This window comes from Lonchura striata, chromosome Z (genome assembly GCF_050655825.1).
Source record: "Lonchura striata isolate lonStrDom1 chromosome Z, ASM5065582v1, whole genome shotgun sequence".
Taxonomy (NCBI): Eukaryota; Metazoa; Chordata; class Aves; order Passeriformes; family Estrildidae; genus Lonchura; species Lonchura striata.
Window position 1 is genome coordinate 46,177,464 of NC_140740.1, and position 21,268 is coordinate 46,198,731.

General features: G+C 44.4%; 2 protein-coding genes across 6 annotated transcripts in view; one reads left to right on the forward strand and one right to left on the reverse strand.

Annotated features, from left to right (window-relative positions):
• Positions 1-984: 984 nt before the first annotated feature.
• KIF24 (kinesin family member 24) overlaps positions 985-21,268 on the reverse strand; it is a 31,746-nt gene continuing 11,462 nt past the window's right edge. For all 4 annotated transcript variants that reach the window (XM_031507383.3, XM_085566128.1, XM_085566127.1 and 1 more), the window contains 9 exons: positions 20,027-20,242; positions 18,783-18,870; positions 11,059-11,180; positions 9,921-10,026; positions 8,233-8,304; positions 7,472-7,581; positions 4,477-6,591; positions 3,471-3,564; positions 985-1,306 (listed from right to left, as the gene is read on the reverse strand). In XM_031507383.3, coding sequence (XP_031363243.2) covers positions 1,166-1,306; positions 3,471-3,564; positions 4,477-6,591; positions 7,472-7,581; positions 8,233-8,304; positions 9,921-10,026; positions 11,059-11,180; positions 18,783-18,870; positions 20,027-20,242 — 3,064 coding nt within the window. In that variant the 3' untranslated portion in view covers positions 985-1,165. The remainder of the gene's footprint in view (positions 1,307-3,470; positions 3,565-4,476; positions 6,592-7,471; positions 7,582-8,232; positions 8,305-9,920; positions 10,027-11,058; positions 11,181-18,782; positions 18,871-20,026; positions 20,243-21,268) is intronic.
• Positions 13,378-21,085, forward strand: LOC146763802 (uncharacterized). Of its 2 annotated transcripts, none has more exons than XM_085566181.1 (2): positions 13,378-13,527; positions 15,001-21,085. In XM_085566181.1, the coding sequence occupies exon 2, from the start codon at positions 15,019-15,021 to the stop codon at positions 16,546-16,548; it is 1,530 nt and encodes a 509-aa protein (XP_085422307.1). In that variant the 5' UTR covers positions 13,378-13,527; positions 15,001-15,018; the 3' UTR covers positions 16,549-21,085. The 2 variants fall into 2 exon arrangements, with proteins under 2 accessions (XP_085422307.1, XP_085422306.1); XM_085566180.1 differs by having other exon boundaries at positions 13,385-13,527; positions 14,998-21,085.

Here is a 21,268-nt window from a genome sequence, read left to right on the forward strand (position 1 = left end):
GAGTGTCACTGTGATTACTGTCCTGCCACTCAGCCCAACCTGGGCTCCTCAGGGAGGCTGTGCAGGCAGGCAGCAAAACCCACAGCTGGTCAAACAGCAGTGTTCCATTCCCCTTGGCATTTCTGGCTCCCCTGCAGGCTTTGAACAAGCTACCACAGGCGTTACTGAGAAGACACAGAGATGGATGAATGTGCTGCAACAGCCCTAGTTTTGGAGTGGGAGCATTCACACAGCATGTTGTCAGCAAGCATATCTCAAGGTCACTTGTGCCTTCAAAGCAAGTGGACTGGCTTTGTGGTTCTGAGGCGATGCATGCAGCACCAGGGCTTCTGCAGAGCTCCAGCTGATGGCTCCCTAGCTCTTGACCCAAATACCAGTTTCACATAACGGTGCTGTCAGCAGCTTCTCCAAGCAGACCCTGTTTTCATGTGAGAAATCCCACCTCTGCTCAGTGCAGGTGTTACATATGGTGTGCAGCAGGTGCAGCTGTTGGTGTCTTCCTCTGGGCAGCAGCATGAAACCCATGTGCTTATTAACATGCCAGATGGAATCTGGTAGGAAGTCTCTGCTAAACCACTCCTTACCCATAACTTAAAGCCATCTCTTTCAGGAGCTCTGGAGGGTTCATCCCAAGCACTAATTCAACAATAGGTTTCCTTCTTCTGAAACTGACAGCACTTCACATCCTGCCTTTTCTTCCAAATACTTAAGGTCCAGGCACCTTAATGTAACCCCTGGCTCCTCTCTCTTTCCTGGCTTTTGTTTGCAAAGACTTTTCTGGGTAGTTTTTGAGTATTTTTGTTCTGACCTGTATCTGGCTTCAAAGTTGTTTCCCTTACTTGGCAACACAGGATTGCCTTTAACATGTGAGAAGCTGCTATGATACATTACCTGCCTTGCCTGCTAATTGGTGAGATAAAGGCTGCTGCATTGTTACTGTTCAGAATGTGGCTTACTGGTATTAATGAAATACAAAGCTTACGCTGCCAATTAGTCATCTGTCATTTATTCAGAATTCTCTTCATCCTTGTATTAAACATACACTAGTCACAAATATCAAACCCAAAGCTGTCCCCTACCACTCACACTCTGCAGCACCAAGTGTAGCAAAGTGCTGGCTGGGGTTTCCTGTAGCTGCTCCAGTGCATGTGGAAGCAAAGAAGGTCTAAACTGGTGGATGTGTTTGCAGTGATGTTTCAGTACCCAGGGAGGCTGAACAAAACTGAAGCAAGGCTCGCATTTTTTGGACAGACTCTAACTTCAGCACCAAGGTTTCATCCAGTATTGTCATGAAATCCTGAAAATCCTGGTGAGGAAGGCACAAAGAAGCAGTAGGGAACAGTATCAGCAGGTTGAAAACATCAGCATATTTTTTACACTGCAGCAGAATGTAAAAGCATTCTGCAGACTGGTAGATTAAATCAGCATTTCCTTATTAAAGTCACAGCCCTCACAGACAAGGGTCAGTGCTTCTAAATAGCAAGGTTCACTGACTCTGGTAGGTTTGTGTGTTGGTGAAATTACAGCTCATGTAGTGGCTTAAAAACAAAAATAAAGCAGCTGTTGTTGCTTTTCTACTCTGGTTAGCTTTTCTAAGGTTTGGTACTGGGACTGGTCACCTGGTTTTACCATGTGCAGAAGTCTGTTCCTGACACCTCTCATGCTGGACTTATCAATTAGGAAAATAAAGGGTGAGTGAGCCCAATCTTGAGACATGCAAGGGATTTCTTTTCCATCAGGTCATGGGGCCATGGCTGCAGGCCATGAGCAATATCAGCATTGTATCCTGCCTCTGTCCAGGGAACTCCACCTTCCATAGCCACATGGACAAAAACCAGTATGGAACTGGAACTCCCAATAAAATGGGAATTTTGATCCTTTTTAAGTAGGGCTTGTATTAATAAGGGAGCACTTGGACATGCACTCCAGCTGAGAGTAGTTTGGTGCCTTTGTTCACAGGCCTGGGCCTCAGAAGCTGGGAGGTGTCAGCATCCCCAGGGCTGGGAAATTCAGCTGCTGTGTATGAAAATCAATCATGCAAAAGCTTATTTGGCAGTACTCCAGCTGTATCTCAGTGATCTCCAGGTGTATGCAGTGATTTCCCTGCATTATCTCTCTCCTGCAGGGAAATCAGGACAGTGATGAAGACTAGCCCAGCTGCTGTGGCACATTTTTCTTAAGCACTCTAAATATTGCTTTGTTCAGTGTGTGGCTGGTCTTGGCAGGAGTTTCTCCTGCAGCCAAAGTTTCATGGCTGAAGAAGTTGAAACCATCTCAAATGAAAGGACAGAAGCTGATGCATGAAGCCCAAGCACATTTCACTACCTTAGAAAGGCCATGCTGTGAAATAAAACTACAGGGTATGTTATTCATGCACTACTGGAAGGCCTGGCAAGCTTGTAAGAATTCTGCTAGCCAGAAATAACTGCTTGCTGCAAGGGGCAAATAAATGTGGGAGTAGAGCTGGTGTCCAGTGACCAACAGACTTAAGAACAATCTCAGAAGATGAAAAAAATTCAGAAGATGAAAGATAGCTTTGTTTCACTGCACTGTCTGCCACAAAACTAAAACAGTCTCTTGTGCTGCTTTGTGAACTGTGTGTTATCTGTAAAACAGCATATGCAGCTTGAAATGAGTGAAGAAGCCACATGGTGGCCCCACTCCAAAGTCCCTGAGGGAAGGGTCCCTGTTCTTCAGATCTGAACTATGATTTCAGGAATTGAATGGTTTGATAATTAAATGCAGCAATGGAGCTTGGCTTTACTGAGAAGGTGAGAGAATGGGGAAGGCAGGAGTTCTTACTGGAAAATGTTCATAGTCTGGATTTTCACATAGGTGTGACATGCATCTGTTGGGATAGATGAAAGGAGAAACAAAGAACTGGGATTGCCTAGCTAGCAGTGGGGCCATGCAGCTGCCAGTTTTTAGGTCTGGGGTACACCACTGTCATCTGAGGCAAAGAGAAGCCAAGAAACACTTGAGTAACCAAAGCCAAGCGTGTGTGAGGCACAAGCCACAGTGGTCAGAACACTGGAGTAAGCGAGGCCCAGGTTGTTGGCACACCTGCAGTGTGATAGGCAAAGAGGCTCCCAGAGGGAAGAGCCAAATTCCATCCATGTCCTGCTCTAGGGGTGTGCTCTGTTCTGTGGTGTTGGCTTACTTGTCCCAGCCTGCAAGAACTAAAACATGACAGGGACACATGGCCTGTCTTGTACAGTTTGCCCTGTGATGCGAGATAAGGGAAGGCTCTCTTATCAGAGACAAGGGTGTCAGGGTTGGCCCATTCATATCCTGCTTCCCAAGGGCCTGTCAGACTGGAGACTGGCAGACACAATACACTGAAAATTACAGACCTCTCCCAGGACTAAGAAAGGGCTTCAACAGACAAGGAACATCACATCAGCAATTCATGTTAATAATCTCTAAGATTAAATTATGCAGGCTCCAAAACCATAATCTGAAATACTTACCATTTCTGACATCTGATCTATCAAGCACTCCTCTTTCAAGCACAGCTCTGCCATTTCATCCGAGTGCTGCCAATGAGCACGAATTACAGTCTCTCTGATTAACAAAAACACACACTGGTTACACAGTTTGTAGTGTAATCACTGCTTGTAGTCACAGCTGGCCTCAATAAACCTTCAAGAAAGAGGAAAATGCCAGAGGAAGCCTTGCTATCCTGTGTCCCTGCTACTCGGGAAGGGCACACCAGTGCTCCATAAAGTGTAGTGGACTGCACTGGTGTGGGCTTCAGGATGAGCTGGGTGACTGCGGGCTGCTCACAGAGGAGTGGCCACAGCCTGCCCTTAGCCCAGGCAGCACACAACTGCTTTTCACTGTAGGAGAATCAAGGAGTACAATTGCATAATTAAGAGGTGAAATGGTTTATAGCCATGAGTCTGTAAGTAATTCCAGTGAGCAACAGGCTGAGCAGGAAGGCAGTGCTGCTGTTGATTCCTCTGAGCAAGTTTCACTCACTAACAATGTCCTTTCAGTCAAAATAATGCAGTCCAGTCCCTGGGAGCTGACAATGGCAGCTCAGAGTACTCAGAAGCTTTATATCTACATCTTCAGTGACTGCTCAGCTGCTCTAGCAGCTTTTCTTTTCATTGATAGAACAGCTGATTCTTGATGGAAGGTTTTGATATATTTTAGGTACTTTACAGCTTATAGTAAGCCAATTAATTACTGAGAACTGCAGTTTGTATTAGAATATTTATTCCTCTAGCATTATCCTAGAAGCTCTAATATAATTGGCTTCCTGTGAGGTCTTAAAATATCACTAAATAACAAGCAACTAAATATTTTTAAGATAATTACTACAAATTATGATTAATCTTGTAATTATTTAATAGAATGATTAACCACTGGTTTTTGAAGTACATATGAGTATGACATATGCATAAAGGCAAGTGTATCACATGTCCAGATTTTCTAAGCTTTACTACAAACTTCATGATGAGCAAGACTTACTGTGTCTTTTCTAGGGCTTCCCTCTGCCATTTTCCTTTCCCCATCTTGGATGCAGCACTTGGAGAACTGCTCCTGGACATGTGTGAGGGGCATTTTGCATTTGCTATTGGCTTATTATCTTTGGTTGCAAATCCTGCATCTGCAGCAAAAGTCTCTAGTGTAAAAATACTCTGCTTTAACTTCCTTTTTAGCAACAATGTTTCTTCATTGCCAAAGGATGACTTGGAAGGGTCTTCAGTATGGGTGAGGTCCTCATTGCTCAGTTCTGGCTTGGGATGCAGCAGCCAGCTGCTGTCCTGAGAGAGGGACTGGGATGCATAGCTCTTTTCAGGTATTTCAGCATTTATTTCCTCAGCACGGGACCCTTTACTTGAGTTAGACTTCCCTGCATTACCAGCATTGTTATGCTGATTAATATCAGCACCACATTGTCTGCCTCCCGAGTGTTCTTTGAAGGGGGAGTCACTGCAAAGCCCCCCACCCTCTCTCTCTGGCCTGGGGATGGCAGATCCAGCTGTGGATCCAGCTGTGGATGTTTCTGTCAGGTCATGTCCATCAAATGAACTGTGCCGGACTCCCTGCTTGGACAAAACTGATCCCGGGTGGCCGCAGCATGGCTTCACACGGCCACAGGTGGATGGGCGCTTCTTGTGTGTGACTTGAGAGGAGCCCAGCAGGACACAGAGCCTTTCCCTGTGCTGGGGCTCGTCCCACAGACCCAGCATGCTGTCGGTCAGAGATCTGCTCCTGGTGCACTGCCAGCCCTCGTCCCCAAACCTGCTATGGGCATCACTGTCCAGCACCTGCTTTTTGTGGTGGGGCTTCTCTTGGTTGGAAGGTGCTTTCTCTGTTTCACTTGTGTCCTCACCATCAAGAGGCAACACAAGGAGTGGGGCCATGAGCTCAGAGGTGAATTCTGAGGAATCACTGGAAGAAACAGAGTGGCTAACTCCATTTTTTCGAGCTTTCCATTTTACACCTCCTCCTGCAAGGGCAGCCTCTTTATCCAAAGTGGATTCTTCCTTCTCCTCATGCTGGAGATCAAACTCTTTGCACTCTGGAGTTCCTGATTTCAATACAGGAGATACACATGGGGTTGAAGCATTCTTTTCTGGAGTTAAGGTGGCTTCACTGGAGTAAACAAGACGTCTGTGTTTGGACTTGTACTTTTGCTCTTCTTCAGTTCCTTGCTCTCTTTCATGAAGGAAAAATGAATGTGGACTGGATTTGTTGCTATTTCTTCTTTTCACACTCTTTTGACTACAGACAGGTGAGAAAGAATCTTCACTGAAATCACTGTCATCCACATCTTCCTGCTGTACCCACTCTTTGCTCTGCACTTCAGTTAGAGTAAGGCTCGGCTCTGGCTTCACTTGAATCTCCTCGGGCTTGTACTGCATTAAAAACCTCTCAAGGGGTTGATAGTTCAATTTTTGCTTTAGAATAGGGGGCTGCTGAAGCTGCTGGTGATAAAGACGTAAATGCTCTTCCCTTTCCTTCTGATATGGAGGCAGATATGCCCAGGGTCCGACAGACTGTTTAGCAAAAGTATTTCCCCATTCCTGTTCGCTGTCAGAGGGCAGGTTGCCAACTCCAAAGGAATTATCTTCCCTAGGAACAAGTTGTCTCTGAAGAGGTTGCACTGTCTGGACTTTCAGGTACTGGACAGGTGTTCTGTTTTGCATATACTTGTCTTGTTGGCCACTTTCTTCCGTTTCTGCTGTGGCAATGAAATCCTTCACTGTGGGGCTCTTTTCAGAGTGGGGGGATAGATCATTTTTCTTCAGGGGATGTGTTATACGTAGGACTCCCTTAACTGGGGTGGTGTGGCGGAAGCAGGGAGTTCTGGTTCCTTTGTAGGCATGTCCTTTGTCAGTTCCCTTGGGGGTAGAGGTAAGAGGCACACCAGGTGGTTGGAGTACTGCAGGATATGCCCTTCCTTTTGTAGCACTTGAGGGATGCTGTAGGCCTAGCTTCGCTTGCTTTGGAGAGCTCTTTTCCCCAGATGGCAAAGAGAGAGTGGTTTGGACACGTTTTGGAGATACATTTCCAGCTCTGTGATGCCTTTTTGTGACAGGGGCAGGATATTTAATCCCTTTCTTCAGCTCTTTGACCCTGTAAAAAAGAAGGTGGATTTAGAAAATGTCATGCTTTCAGATAAATAACAGCATCTTCAGAACAAATCAATGCTTTCACATACTAAGACTAAATATTGAATTCAGCATCATCGTTTCTTTTCTGTGATCTTCACAGGTATCAAAACTCTTCTGCCAAAATGCCTGGACTTTTGGAAAAATCTGTAGCAGTCTTTTTAAGTGCTTCCTTGAGCAGTGCATAACAGGACAAGTGAGTGGAAATGACCTCAGTTTTAGTGCAAGGGAGTGGCATTTCCACACATTACAATGCAGCAGAACAAGCTGGTATTCTCCACAGCACATTGCAGGGTCCCACAAGGCTCAATGTAGGACTTTTCAAATAATTGCAGTAGGATTCCTTAGCTCAGGTGAGTCTGCTCCTGGATCAGACTCAGCAGTGCAGCTGTGAAGAGCTGATTAACTGATATCACCCTTTCCCCTACCACCCTGACCTTTAGTTGCTCCCTCTGTTCCAATTGCCCCTCAAGTTATCTCTTGTCCTTTTAAAACCAGCATTGCACAGCCTGTAATTTACTTCCTGCTCTGTAGGAGGGAGGGCAAAGTCCTCGCACACATTCTAAGTAGAATTAAAATACAAAACTAAATCAAAACTTTGATTGCTAAGGTCAGTAATCCTGCAGTTACAGGGCACACAGTGATCTTTTAATCTCTGAAAGTGGTCATCAGAAAGTACTTACAAGACCCACAAAAATTTAAGACAAAGTATAAGAGTTGGGATAGGTAACAATTTTATTAGCTTTTTAAAGATTCTGTTTCTTGCCTAAATAGACATTTGCAATGTAAGTATAGTAAAATGTAACATATTTTCATCCTAGCAAGAACCGAGTTTCACCTCCTACCTGTCAGCATATCGCAGAGTGTTCAGGGTGTGCTCTGTAGCTACATGACTCGGTGAAACATTAGCTATCATACATGTCTTGGAATTGCCAATGAAAGAGTCTTTTAGCACCTAGGGTTTGAAGAAAAAAACAATTGGGCTCTTAGCAGTTCATGTCCCTCACACATCCTGTAAACTAGCAACAGCTGCAAAAGAAATTCAACATGAGGTAGTGCTTTTTAATATTTTTGGATAAATGTAGTCCTCTTGTCTCAGTTTTTCTTGCCTTTATTTGTTTACAGTTTAAAATGAATACAAGTATTAATTAGGACTCTAAACGAGTCCTGGTTCCAGATGCCTCAAGGGTGCCAATATGGTTTGAGGTATAAAGCAGATGTTAACAGCTGAAGTCAAGAAATATTGATGAAAGCTCCCAAGACAGTAACTGAACAGAAGATGCAAGATTAGTTTCAGACTGTGGGGAGATGAATGGTAACTCTGTATGAGTCTGGAAGGTGGTGTTTGGGGTTTTGTTTGGTTTCAGCTCTTGGCTTGTTTCTTTTTTTCCCATGGCAGGCCCCGTTGCTGGCTGGAGGAAATTGGCAGTTGGCTTAACTCTGTGATTACCTTTAAAATTAAAATTTACAAAAACTATGCATTTCAAAATCTCTCTTCCTCAAGAAAGGAAGCAGTTACTGAACTATGACATTTATTTATTTGATTTTTTTCTTATTTTGGTCCTCAGCAGGGAAACCTCTCCTCTTGCCTTTCTGCTCATTTTACCTGAGTTAACGTGCTCTGCCGGAAAGGAGTATGTGTATGTTCCTGATCCAGTGCCCGAATGCATTCCTTTAGCTACCAAAAAAAGAAAAAAGAGAGGGAAAAAAATACATCAATCATGCACTGGCAAGGAACTGAAGAGCATCAAAAGGAACCTACCCAGGTCCTGTGTCACTTTGATTCCTACTATGTGTTGTCCCTTGCAAGGTCAATTTGTGCCCTGCTTGATGGTTCTGTGGGCTGCACCAAATGCAAGGAGCTGGGTCAGCACACACATTTAGCACACGTGGAGCTCCACAGAGGTGCTGCCTGCACTACATCTAGCTAGTCTTGAAGCCAGACTGGATGTAGCCTAGACTATACTGCAGCTTACAGGGCAGGTGTACCCAAAGGACAGAGCTTTTTGAGCTCTCTTATGTGTCTAAAAGTCTTACACTTGAAAACAACATGAATATTCAAACCAGCAGCAGACTTCAGATCTCATGGGTTAAAAGAGAGTGTTATGATCATGAGTGTTATGAACAGAGTGTTATGATCATTGAGACCAGAGCTAGGTTTTACAGGCTACAGGTTATGAAGATTTACCCAAGATGCTTTTTATATTTAATTCAGTCACTACTTGTAGATTGTCCAAGTATCTTCTTAGTTTCACAATACCAAAAATGTACAGACTCTGATTTTAGAGTTTCTTTTAAAAGAACTTCATGGGCTTACACTCAGGATTCTCAGGAATCACAGAATTGTTTAGGCTGGAGAAGACTTTCAAGATCAGACTTCTTTCTATTCAGGTACCAACTCCCTGTGACACTCAGTTATTCACAAGCAAGTACTCAAGAAAGCATGAAGTACAGAAACACATTCACTTCACAGGCAACCTCCCCAGCACAAATACTAAATATTCCAGTGTAGGAAAAGCCTCTGCGCAAAAGAGCATCTACATTTCCAAAGCAGAGCAAGCCACCTCCTATTTACAGCACACTAAGAGGTACAGTTCTGTGTAGACTTCTGCACTGCTGGCTCATACCCTGGAATCTGTATCACCTACAGCCTCACTTAGAGAAGCCCCCAGTCACCACTGAGCTTTGCTTGTTTGCATTACAGGAGGTGCAAACCTTTCTGCAGCATTTACACTTACAGGCACTTCTGCTTTATTGTAGATGGCATTTTTCTGCTCCTTTGTCCCTCTTTGCCTTACTGTGAACACTTATCAAGACAGTTTGCCTCAGGAGTGCATTCCTGTTCTTTCCTTCACACATATAAATTGATAGTTTTTATGCTCCTAAGCACTTTATTCCTAATTTGAAATAGAAATTTAAGTTTAAGTGGTAAAAATAACTGGCAGGTTTTATGAAACAAACATGGCAATTCCAAGCCAGTATTCTTTAGAAGGGACAAAACCTTCTATATAAAATATGGGACACTTATACTACACATAACATTTTCCATGCTGTGTTTACCTGTCTGGCAGTAAGAATGGATTAAAAATACTTAATTTTCAAAATGGTATCTCTTCCTTCTTAAATTGTTTTTCAGTCACTTTTCAGACAAATTAAACTGAACACACATAGGACCTTGGTTATTTTTTCCTCTCCATGGAATGCATACATTCATTATTCTGTGGTTCATTTTTATCCTAAAACACATGCTAGTAGCTGAATTCAAAACATTCCCTAGACATAATAGTAGCTTACGGCCAAAAGACTTTGGTTTATTTCTACTCCTTCCATTTTTGTTTGTCGATCCGTGTCTTTGGCATCAGCTGCCCTTTCACTGCCAGCCAAGTCAATGAATGATATCCTAGAAGAAACAAAGTTGCAGTTATCTTAGGGGCTTTTTTCCATCTTATTTTTTTCTTTATTAAACCAGCAGGCTGCAACATATGGCATCAGAAGAGTGATTAGAAATGACTACTTTTGAACAACAAGAAACATCCACTGGAAATACCTGAGACACCAAAATAACCATAGCAGCAGAAACCATGTCAAAGCATCTTAACATTAAATAATAGAAAGTGTAGTTACATGTGATGACAGTGCTCTACAGTTTAACGGATAAGCTGTGTAAAGTACAACACATTCATCTCTCCAGATAATCACTGTTTGTAGTTTCCTAAGAAAAGGGCTAAAAGGAATTGTAAGTGTTTTGATTTCTCCACCCAGGTAAAACAGACAACTGCTGTTTGTTAACATCAAATGGGAAGTCAAGACAATAGGAAGAGAAATTTCCAGTGTAGAAAGTAATACACTGAGCTTTCAGTGATCCCTGTTGTTTCTTTCCACAAAACTCTATTATTCCCTTTCACACTCTCTAGCTCTGGGTGCCAGCTGCACTACTCACTGTTGCACTGTATCTTTGTCTTTGTCCTTCCTCTTTTTCTGCAACAGCCCTGACTTCTTTTATAGGCACATCTTGGCATCCTTCCCTCAGTTCAGCTCCCCCTCCCTTTTAGACACACAAACCCACCCCAGTTCAGATGCCACAACTACAGAAACCTCTATACTTTTATTTCTAAGCCTGCCTGTTCTGTCTTTTCCTCTCTTCAGTGTTTGTGGCTCTTCCATTTTGCCTTATGTTCAAAATTAGATCCTGGGAAAGAAGACAGTGTGGTAGCTAATGATTGTCAAACTCTTTTGCTGGCAATTTGTATGAACAATTTTGACAAAGTTCTTGCAGATGTGCCTAATAGAGAAAGGACTGTGGAACTTTCTGAAGTCTCCTTTAACCCTGTCTTCTAATTTAGCTCACACCTGTGCACTAACACCTCCTCTTTGTCTCTTGGATGTCCCTGGGCTTGACATCAGCACTGTGCACTTCTGCTTCTGGTCTTACCTTCCAAATGCCCTGTTGGCCGTGTCTTTAATTTGAATTTGGATGATAGCATGAGACCGAGAGGAATCTGAGTTGACTGCAGTAGTTCCTGTGCTACGTTCTTTTCCCCCCTTCAAAATCACCTGCAAAATAAGGGGGACAAAATCCAAAAGAATTGTAAATGAAACCACAGTCTTTCAGAAAGAGATCTTGTTCTCCTAAGGTGAGTAAACATTGTGAGGAAAGGTGTATTACAGCCTTAAGATTTGGTGCAAGGCAGTAGAGGTAGACTGGATCCCCTCCAATATTTCTTTCAGAGCTTTGTGCATGGACTTACTTGTAGTGAAGCATCACAGAGCTTAAAGAGTGTCGGAACTCAAAATGTCTCTCAGACATTTTTAGAGGTTCCAGGCCTTAGTCAGAAGCATTTTAGACCCCAGCAGGCAGCTGGAAACAGCTGTGATTTTGAGTTTGAGCCATGGAATGAGTTACCAACTTTGGAAGTGGAACAAGCAGTCACAAAAGGTTAGATAGTATAGTAAAAGTAGTTACAAAATAGAAGGGAAATTTTTTTAGTATTGTACAGGAGGGTTTTAACACTTATACAGGGGAGGTTTTACTTTATACATAGAGGTCAAAAGTTCTAAGATAGAGGAAAGTGGGCTGATCCTGTTCTTCCTCCTTCTTTTACCTTGCCTCCATGTTCTTGGTGATGTTGACACTCACATATTGGTTTAGAGTAGAAAAGCACTTTGTAATATAGGTAGTAAGTATTAAGGGAAAACTATAAACATGTAATACGTAATACATCATATAAAAGATAGCAGCAACCCTGGGCGGGAGGAAAGAAGAAGAAAACAGCAGACAGAGAGGATGTCAGGGTGTGTGTGTGCCTCTGCCCAGGCTGCTGATCAAACAGCCGCAGCCCGAGAAGACAATCTTTTAGATAGCTCACAATAAACTGCCTTGAGACCAAACAGCAAAAGCCTGTGGAGTTTTTCTTTAGAAGCATGGGTTGGAGGAAGAATTTCACCACCACATGGGAACCCAGAATAAGGCCGGGGTTCTAACAAAAGAGCAAACTGCATGTAACAATCTGTTGCATCACGCACTCACTCATATTTGCAAAATATCCAAATTATAAAATTAAATTCTTGCTTATATTGCTGGCATACTTTTGTAGTACTATAGATGCAATCCAAGAGACTTAGGATATTGCTCATTTATTTTGTTCTTTTAACATTTTACTTTGTCTTGTAGTAGGTGAATACAGTTATCCAGAAAGTCACACAAAAAGTTATAAACTGCCAAAACCTTTCTAAATTTCCAAAACTAAAAAAATAAAAAATTATGCCAGAGTAAGGAACAAACTTAGAAGATTAATTATACTCAATAAAACAGTAAAATAAGAAAACAAGGAAGGAAGGCAAGGCAGAAGGATAAAGGCTCCTTCAAGATACAAATCTGGATAACTCTTTTTGGAAAACTTTAAAGGACTGTTGTGTTGCAGTCATGCTGGCATGGTAGCGTGGAGGAAGGTTTTAGAAAGGCCTTGGGAATGGTAAACTGAGGAAAAGGATACATTCATGTATGCCCCATTGTTTTAGAAAGGCTTTGGGAATGAGAAACTGAGGGAAAAGATACATTTATGTATGCTCCACTGTTTCGGGAAAGTCCCGCTTCAGCATTCCTCTGTAGGCCCCCTTCTCCCCACCCCTGAGCAGTTCCCATTGGACCTGGCCCCTGGGGTGGTTCTGATGTGCCTTAGCTGAACACTGTCTCTATTGTTTAAGACCTTATCTCTTAATTTTGCTGTATAAAACTGTATCTGGGCAATAGCCCAGGGCCTTTGGTCACTGCAATGCTTCAGGCAATACAATCTCTCTGGACAAGCATACCATTGGTCTCTCTTGGTCTCTTTATCTCGAACCCTTGCGGCGACTGAGGCAGCGCCGCAGCTCGGACCGTGCTAACCCAGCCGCTGCCTGGTAAGCCCAGGGCAGCGGGACCGCGGAAAACCCCGGCCCCGGAGGGGACAGCTAGCCGGAGGGTCCCGGGGGGCCGGGGAGGGACGGGGGACAGCGGCGAGAAACCCCCGAGAGCAAAGTGGCGGTCGAAAGAGAAGCAACAAGTGGCGCACCAACGTTGGGCTTTGCACTGGTCTGAGCAAGCCTGCCGCAGCCGTCGTGGACAGTGCACTGGCTAGGAGCTTTTCCAGACACCGCAGTGTCACCGCGAGCTGCAGAGCGGGGAGCGGTGTGAATAAATCGCTACGCAGGCTGTCGGCTCTGCGGGGAGAAGCTCTGGGATCACGCTGGTGGTGTGAGGCACTTGCCTCTCCACACAGCCCAGCGGGACTGTTGCCGTGGAGACAGACGCCGATTTCTGTCCGGCGAGGTCGCCACGGGTCGGACGGCACCTCTCTACACCCGGGAGACCTCCCGGGGTTCGGGAACCGTTGCTGCAGTGGTGTCTAAAGGACGGCGGTGGGTGAGTCTCGTACTGGGGGGCAGGGGCCCGGCCAGGAGACATCGGCTCCTGTGTGCCCACGGGGGGACACGCCAGCGCGCAGGCGTGACGGGAGTCTCCGTCGTAGCTTTAGAACTTTGGGTTTGCTGCAGTAATTGGTTGAGATTTGCTGTGAAGCCAGCCATGGGTGTTAGGCTGACTACACAGCAGAAAGAGATTTATAAACAAGTTCAGGAGCCCCTGCTGAGTGCAGGTGTCAAATTTCCTAAGAGCCTTGTGAAAGAGTTTGTCAGATGGTTATCAGTAAGTTTTCCAGAGATAACAGAGCAAGTAGTGAGAGAAAGACGATTTTGGAAGCGTGTTGGTGCAGTGCTGAGTGAAAGGACAAAGGCAGGAGATCCCTCAGTGAAAGAAGGTTTTATGAGAATGTTTTTGGTCGTTTACGATGTTGTGAAAGAGAGTGCGGACACTCAGGGCGCCCAGGGAGCAGAAAAGTGCCCTGTCGCGTCCCCGGTGCCCCCCCGCACCCCCTGCGGTGAGAAAACTAACTGTGCAGATGTAGATTTAGTTTCTAACCCTTCTCCTCCTCCTGCTTTCGCTCCCGCAGCTGAAAATCCATGCTTTGCACCCCCCATCTCCCCCGTGCAGCCCCCACAAGATGGAGGTGGCCACGCGGTTTTCCCTTCTCCATCCCCGCATTCCCTGCTCCCTGTGCCAGCCCAGAACATGCCCCCAGCCCTCGCATTCCCCCCTCCGCCTGTCCCTGACCCCAACCCCTCCTCCCTTGCGGCGATCCAGCCCACATTCCAGCCCCCGGTCCAGCCCTCAGCTCCTCCTCTCGCAGTTCCATCACCACCCCCTGTCCCTGTCCCAGCCCCGCTCCACGCAGCCCCGCCGGCTGCGGCCACTCCCTCACAAGCTGGCCCTCCTCCTCCTCCCTCTCCCTCTCCCGATCTCCCTGGCAACGGCAGCGCCCAGGCTGTCAGCCGGGAAGTGCTCAGAGAGACCGAGCCTGCGTTCTTAGCCCCTGTGATTTATAATGCCAGGGGACAGAACGCCAAATGGGAGCCCCTTTCGTATGATAGTATTAGGGAACTTTGCAAAACAAAGCGTGAGTTTGGGGAAAGAAGTGAATTTTTTAAGAGCATTTTGAAAGCTACTATATGCTCCAAGACATTTGTCCCCGCTGATTTGAAGCGTCTTTTCAGTTGCTTGCTCCCTCAGTCTGAGTTTAGATTGTGGGAAAGAACGTGGAAAAGACTTGCAGCAGATCTCCTCCCAGAGATTCTGCAAAGTCCAAGCCTTTCCACAGATATAGAGGATGAGGAAATCACTTTAGAACATCTAGTGGGTGAGGGCGATTGGAGCCAAGCTGAAAAGCAAGCAGCAGGCATTCCCAAAGCAGTGTTAGACCTGTCCAGGGATGCAGCAGAACGTGCATTTTTTAACATGCCTTCTAAAGACCCTATTGTCTCATATACCGCTTTAAAGCAGTCTGTTTCAGAACCATTCATGGATTTTGTGGATCGTGTGCGAGCCTCTGTGGAAAAGAGGGTGCAAAATCCAGAGCTCCAAGACCAACTTACATTAGAACTGGTCACCACAAATGCAAATGAAGCCTGTCAGCGAGTCATCCTGGCTCTTCCATCATCGCCTCCCCCCACACTCGATCAGCTCATCGAGGAGTGCACCAGGAAAGCTGTGCTGATGACAGAGGACTCAGTGATAAAACCACGGGAAAGGGTGGTTGCTTCAGCAGCAGCAACCCCGAGGACTCCAGGGTCCGAAGGGCCTCCTCGACAAGGGGGGAAAGTGGGAGGGGGGAGAATCATTTTCCTTTATACTGGCAGAGCAAATTGTATCTTTTTCAGAGTTAGTTCACTTTGTTGTATGATTTTATCTCTCTTTCAGACTAGCAGAATGTCAATTTCCACATTCCTGCTCATCGTTTGGTTCCAGGGAATGGTCATCTACCCTTCCACGGTGGATGCATGGATTGTTCCACAGCCCAAGAAAAATGTGTGGGTCACGCTAGCCCAAGCCTTGCAACAGGATCATATGTGTTTGTCCACTGCCTCAGCAGAAAATCCGATGTCCACATGTTTAATAGGGGTTCCAAGTAAGGGGGATGAGTTTCCAATTGGTCTGGTCCGTTTGCAAAAGCAGGTGAACGAAAATAAAATACCTAAAGGTGCAGGACAAGTTGAAGCACAAGTGCGAAATCCCCTCATTTTGTGGCAAGGGTGGGTTTCACATTTGCCCACTGCTGAGGGGGAGCCCCAGGAATTAGAACTCCTAGGCTCTGCAAAAGCTGAGTTTTGCATTCAATTTGATTTTTCCCCAACCAAAGAAGTAAAATTATATGAGCATGTCAAACAGTACAAGGTAGAATTCAGAGCAGGTCAATGGTGCACAGCTGTCTACAAGCTGAAATTTGCATCCACCACTGATTTCCGTCCACGCAAGCTGGACAAGGGAATGTTTCTTATCTGTGGGGACAGAGCATACCCAGAAATCCCATCTCGTCTTATTGGAGGTCCATGTACTTTTGGGCATCTGACCCTTGCTTCCCCCAACATGACCCAAATTCCAATTGGGCAAGCAAGAAGTGGGAAAAAAATTACTAAGCGGAGTGCAAGCCAATTTGATGAACATTGTGATGCAGAAATTTATCATTGGGCAAAATCCAAAAGAGTTGCTGTCTCTGTGTTTTTACCATGGGTTGCAGCAGCCAAAGCATTGAGTGAATTAGGCAATCTAGGATGCTGGGTGACCAAGCAGGCAAATTTAACATCAGCAGCCCTGAGTGACCTCCTAGAAGACGAGGAAATAACCAGAAAGGCTACCCTCCAAAATAGGGCAGCTATTGATTTCCTGCTGTTGGCACATGGTCATGGATGTAAAGAATTTGATGGGTTGTGTTGTTTTGATCTGTCATCTAAAGGACAGAGTGTCCACTCGTCCATTCAGGAAATGAGAAGCCTCATTGGGAATGTGAAGCAAGAAAATGAGGATTGGTTTAAAAATCTGTTCAAAGACTGAGACCTTTCTGGGTGGGCAGTGTCTCTTTTAAAAGACATCTTTTACTTTCTAGTTGCATTGTTTTTAGTTCTGTTAGCATTTGGGATTCTGAAGCGGAACGTCTCCAAGGTCATCACCTCGAAGCCGAAGGCTTCTGCGCCGGTTTTCATCGCTGCTGCCACCACGGAAAGCGATTGGTGGGAAGACGACAAGCAGAAAGACACTGCAGTTTAAGAGCCACAGTTTACCTTCTCCCAAGGCATCGTTCATCTTAGTAATTGAAAAGCGGGGAATTGTTGCAGTCATGCTGGCATGGTAGCGTGGAGGAAGGTTTTAGAAAGGCCTTGGGAATGGTAAACTGAGGAAAAGGATACATTCATGTATGCCCCATTGTTTTAGAAAGGCTTTGGGAATGAGAAACTGAGGGAAAAGATACATTTATGTATGCTCCACTGTTTCGGGAAAGTCCCGCTTCAGCATTCCTCTGTAGGCCCCCTTCTCCCCACCCCTGAGCAGTTCCCATTGGACCTGGCCCCTGGGGTGGTTCTGATGTGCCTTAGCTGAACACTGTCTCTATTGTTTAAGACCTTATCTCTTAATTTTGCTGTATAAAACTGTATCTGGGCAATAGCCCAGGGCCTTTGGTCACTGCAATGCTTCAGGCAATACAATCTCTCTGGACAAGCATACCATTGGTCTCTCTTGGTCTCTTTATCTCGAACCCTTGCGGCGACTGAGGCAGCGCCGCAGCTCGGACCGTGCTAACCCAGCCGCTGCCTGGTAAGCCCAGGGCAGCGGGACCGCGGAAAACCCCGGCCCCGGAGGGGACAGCTAGCCGGAGGGTCCCGGGGGGCCGGGGAGGGACGGGGGACAGCGGCGAGAAACCCCCGAGAGCAAAGTGGCGGTCGAAAGAGAAGCAACACTGTTGCACAAAGTCTAACATTGACTGCAGCAGAGCATTCATAGAAAAGCCATTAATTTTGCTTCTGGTTGCAGGAACAAATCAGAATATTGCCTAGCAAAATCAATACATTCTCAGATGATAGATGTGAATAATTCATCCTTTTCAGGGGCCAGTTCTCAATGAGCAACATAACCACCCACTGCAGCTTCTGAGCTTTATATCAGTGTTAAGCAAAGATAATTTCTGAATCAAAGCCAACATCAATAATAGTGAATAACCAAGGATGTGTTCAAAGCTCTTTCCATATATCTGTTGCAGAGCACTCAGAAGTTGTGAGCCAAGACAGTGACATTTCTGTGTTCAAAAGGGCCTGTGGACAATGTATTTTCCCCCCAGGATCTCTGTAACAATTAAGTAATTTAATAGCTCTTCTGTGAGTGGAATGTGATAATACCAAGGAACTGTACATCAACCATATAGTAAATTTGCACTCCAACTAGCAGAAGCATCACCAGCTTGTCCTAAAGCTTGGAGTTAATGGGAAGATGAACAACTAAATTAAGTGCAATATCAGTGGACAACACTATGACAATTTTAATGGGCCAGTTACAGTATCAGGCACTTGTAATTAACACTTCCTTACCAAAAAAAAAAAAAAAAAAAAAGATTTAAATTGTGCAAAGTCAGGGTAAATAGAAAGTAGATTTAATCAGCTTGCTTGTTGCAGGAAAATACAAAAAATTTGCCAGTGTCCTTTCTGCCTTTCTGGGCTCAGCCAGGTAGAGAAGAAAACTGAAACATTGTTCTTGGCAAATGTGAGCTACTCTTTAAAGATCTGAATTTTACTTGGGTTATTGTCATGCACACATGTAAGCAGTATTTTAATCCTAATTCAGACCAAATATCTCAATCTTAAGTATGTTCTAATTTGTGTTTCTAATAATTTTCAAATTTTATATTCTGTGCCAAAACCACATATCTTTTATATACAAAAATCTAAATTAATAGAACCACAAGACACACCACACTGGGGGAAAATACATATCCAGCTTTCAAGGTCCCTTACTGGGACACTATTTAGCTTCTAGGATGTTTCCCTATGGAATGGCAGCAGAAGTGACAGCTGTGAATCAACTACTTGCATGTGGCTAACACAAGAAACAACTCAATAAATAAAGGCACTTTTGAATTGAAGGGGCCACAATGAATAGAGCCCCTTGGTGCCCTGCTGGGATTGCCAATTTTAGGGCCTTAAACAGGAACATACACAATAAATAACCTCTGCAAGTGACACACCTCACAAATAAACAAATTGGGCTGCAGAAGACAAGGAATGAATCTCAAACATTACCTCCAACAGCTGATCTACGGAATCCACCCGAACCTCCTGGAGTCCAGCTATCTGAACAACGTGCTTGCCATCTTCTCTTGCAAAAAGCCTGACAAGAGAATAGTGCAAAAAGGAGGTATCTGAAATCTTAGAAAGCAGCAATGAAAACACGTCTGTGCTGTGACACTGAGAAAAAGCAGTCAAGGCTACTGTCAGGAGAGAGACCCTGCTGTGATTCATTTTCAGAGCTGAAGAAGTACCTGATTTATAACAACTACCACTGACATTTCACTGCTAAAGAGACATTAGCCCTGCATTTCTGCTAGTTTAAGAATACAATAAGGCGGGGAAGTAAATTAGCACATTTACATTTTAGAGTAACTGTCTCCCTTTAAACTACATCTCAGGCTCCTCTAAGTCCTCATCCAACTGTAAATTTTGTTCTATTTGTATTCTAAGGGTTTTTGCACAGCATTTAAAACATTTTTGCACAACTCCTACAGCCTTAGAATCATATTTCAGCATCCCCTCCAGAGGCTTGCTGGGCTGAGTCAGTGGGCTGTCAGGTGAAGGTGCCCAGGGAGAAGGTGAGCAAGTTCTGCAGAGTCAAGCATGTAGGAGATCAAGCATGTAGGATCTTCAGAGGCTGGATTGGCAAGAGTCAAATCCCCACTGGCACAGCAGGAGGAACAGCCTCCTCCAGATTTATGCTTGATCAGGGAAAGACAAGGACTCCACAATGGTTGACACATGACAGGCTGTCCAAACTAGTTGTGGATGTCCCATGCCCAAAAACATTCAAGGCCAGGTTGGATGGGGTTCTGAGCAACCTGGTCTAGTGGAAGTTGTCCCTGCCCAGGGCAGTAGAGGTGGAACAAGATAATCTTTACGGTTCCTTCTCAAAATGTTCTATGATTTTAAGACAGGAACTTCTGGCCACAAGAAGCTTGTTTCTCTACCTATGGATGTCCAGCTATTATCTTATTACAGTGTAAGCAAGAGACTGAGCTTGTATCTCAAACCTAAGTCCTTATTTTTCGCCCAAACAACAAACCAGGAGTCCCTACCAATGTCACAAAATCAACTGTCAGATCTTGCTATCCTCCCTAAGTATCTCATGTGAATGACCCTAATTAAATATGTAACAGTTGCTGTAAATGCTAGTATGTTAAATGTAATTGCATGAAAGCAGTAATTGATTTCCAAACAGTAACCAATTGAATCAAACTGCAGGCTAGTAGGGAATAATATTTTTTCTTAAATACCTTTTCCTTCCATTTAGCAGGTCATAAAGCTGTCTGCAGTAGATCTCATAAAAACTGATCAGAACAATAAGATCTTTCCTGGATGGTGATGCTTCCAGGTGCCTGAAGATGTCCTGGGCAGCCAGGGCATAGAGTCCTGGGTTCTGGTGAGTCCCTATCATGGTGTAAGTCTTGCCAGCTCCAGTCTGCCCGTATGCAAAGCAAGTTGCATTGCCTCTGTGAAGACAGTATAGTGTTTAGTGCCACATCTGATTAATTAATATCTATTAAATAATATTCTGCAGTGCTGGTATCTATCTATAGTGGCCCCTTAGCAAAGAGGTTTGGCCTGCTATCCTCTCTGGGAAACTACAGAATGCTTAACATTGATTTCCAAGTATACCCTGTGGAGATCTGATATGGCACAGGGTGCTGGCTCTCATCCTTTCTTTTCCTTTCCCTGCCGCCCTCAATAAAAAGACTTTGTACCTGATTCAGTACTCCTGGCGGAGGAATGAGTAAAAATGGATGGCTGCAGTAATCACAGTGAACAATTCCTTGCCAGTTTAGATTCTAGACTGGCCTCACCATGGTGTCAGATTAAATAAATGCCAGCAGGAGGAATGGAAAAGTAAGGGGAAAGCTGGGGAAAAAAAATAGCATAATCTCTTCTCGTGGCATTACTGGACTAGCAGTAATGTGAATTGTGGCTTTAGTGATTATTACACAGCAAAGTGCAAGCCTCATTCTCCTTTCTCACTTTCCTTTTCTCAAGAGCATGGTATTCTGTCTCCATTGATGATACTTGGAGATTTTCAGTAACAGAATACTCAATTTTGTTAATTTTTAGCATGGATAAGTAATATTTTCCTTCAAAGACTCAAAAAAGTAATTATATTAAAGTATGTATTCAATATATATGGCCTCGCATAGAGATAAGATGTCTCCTGTAAAGCTACCATAAATTTCCCATTAATCAGGAACTATGTAATTACAATTAAACCTCTAAGCAAATATAAATCAATAAAAATAAATCACAAGGTTATTCATCATTTCTATTGCCTTGTGAACTGTGCAAAAGCTGGGTTTGTGGAACTGATTCAGCATGTTCCCACTGTAAAAGGTGGCACATGAACTGGGTCTAAGAGATATCTGAAATTTTACCAGATACTCCAAACAGTTGTTCCTAGGGCCCAGATTGTAAAAATACATGTAAAATATCTCTCAGTAGTCTCAGGAAAGAAAAGTAATATTATTTCTCTA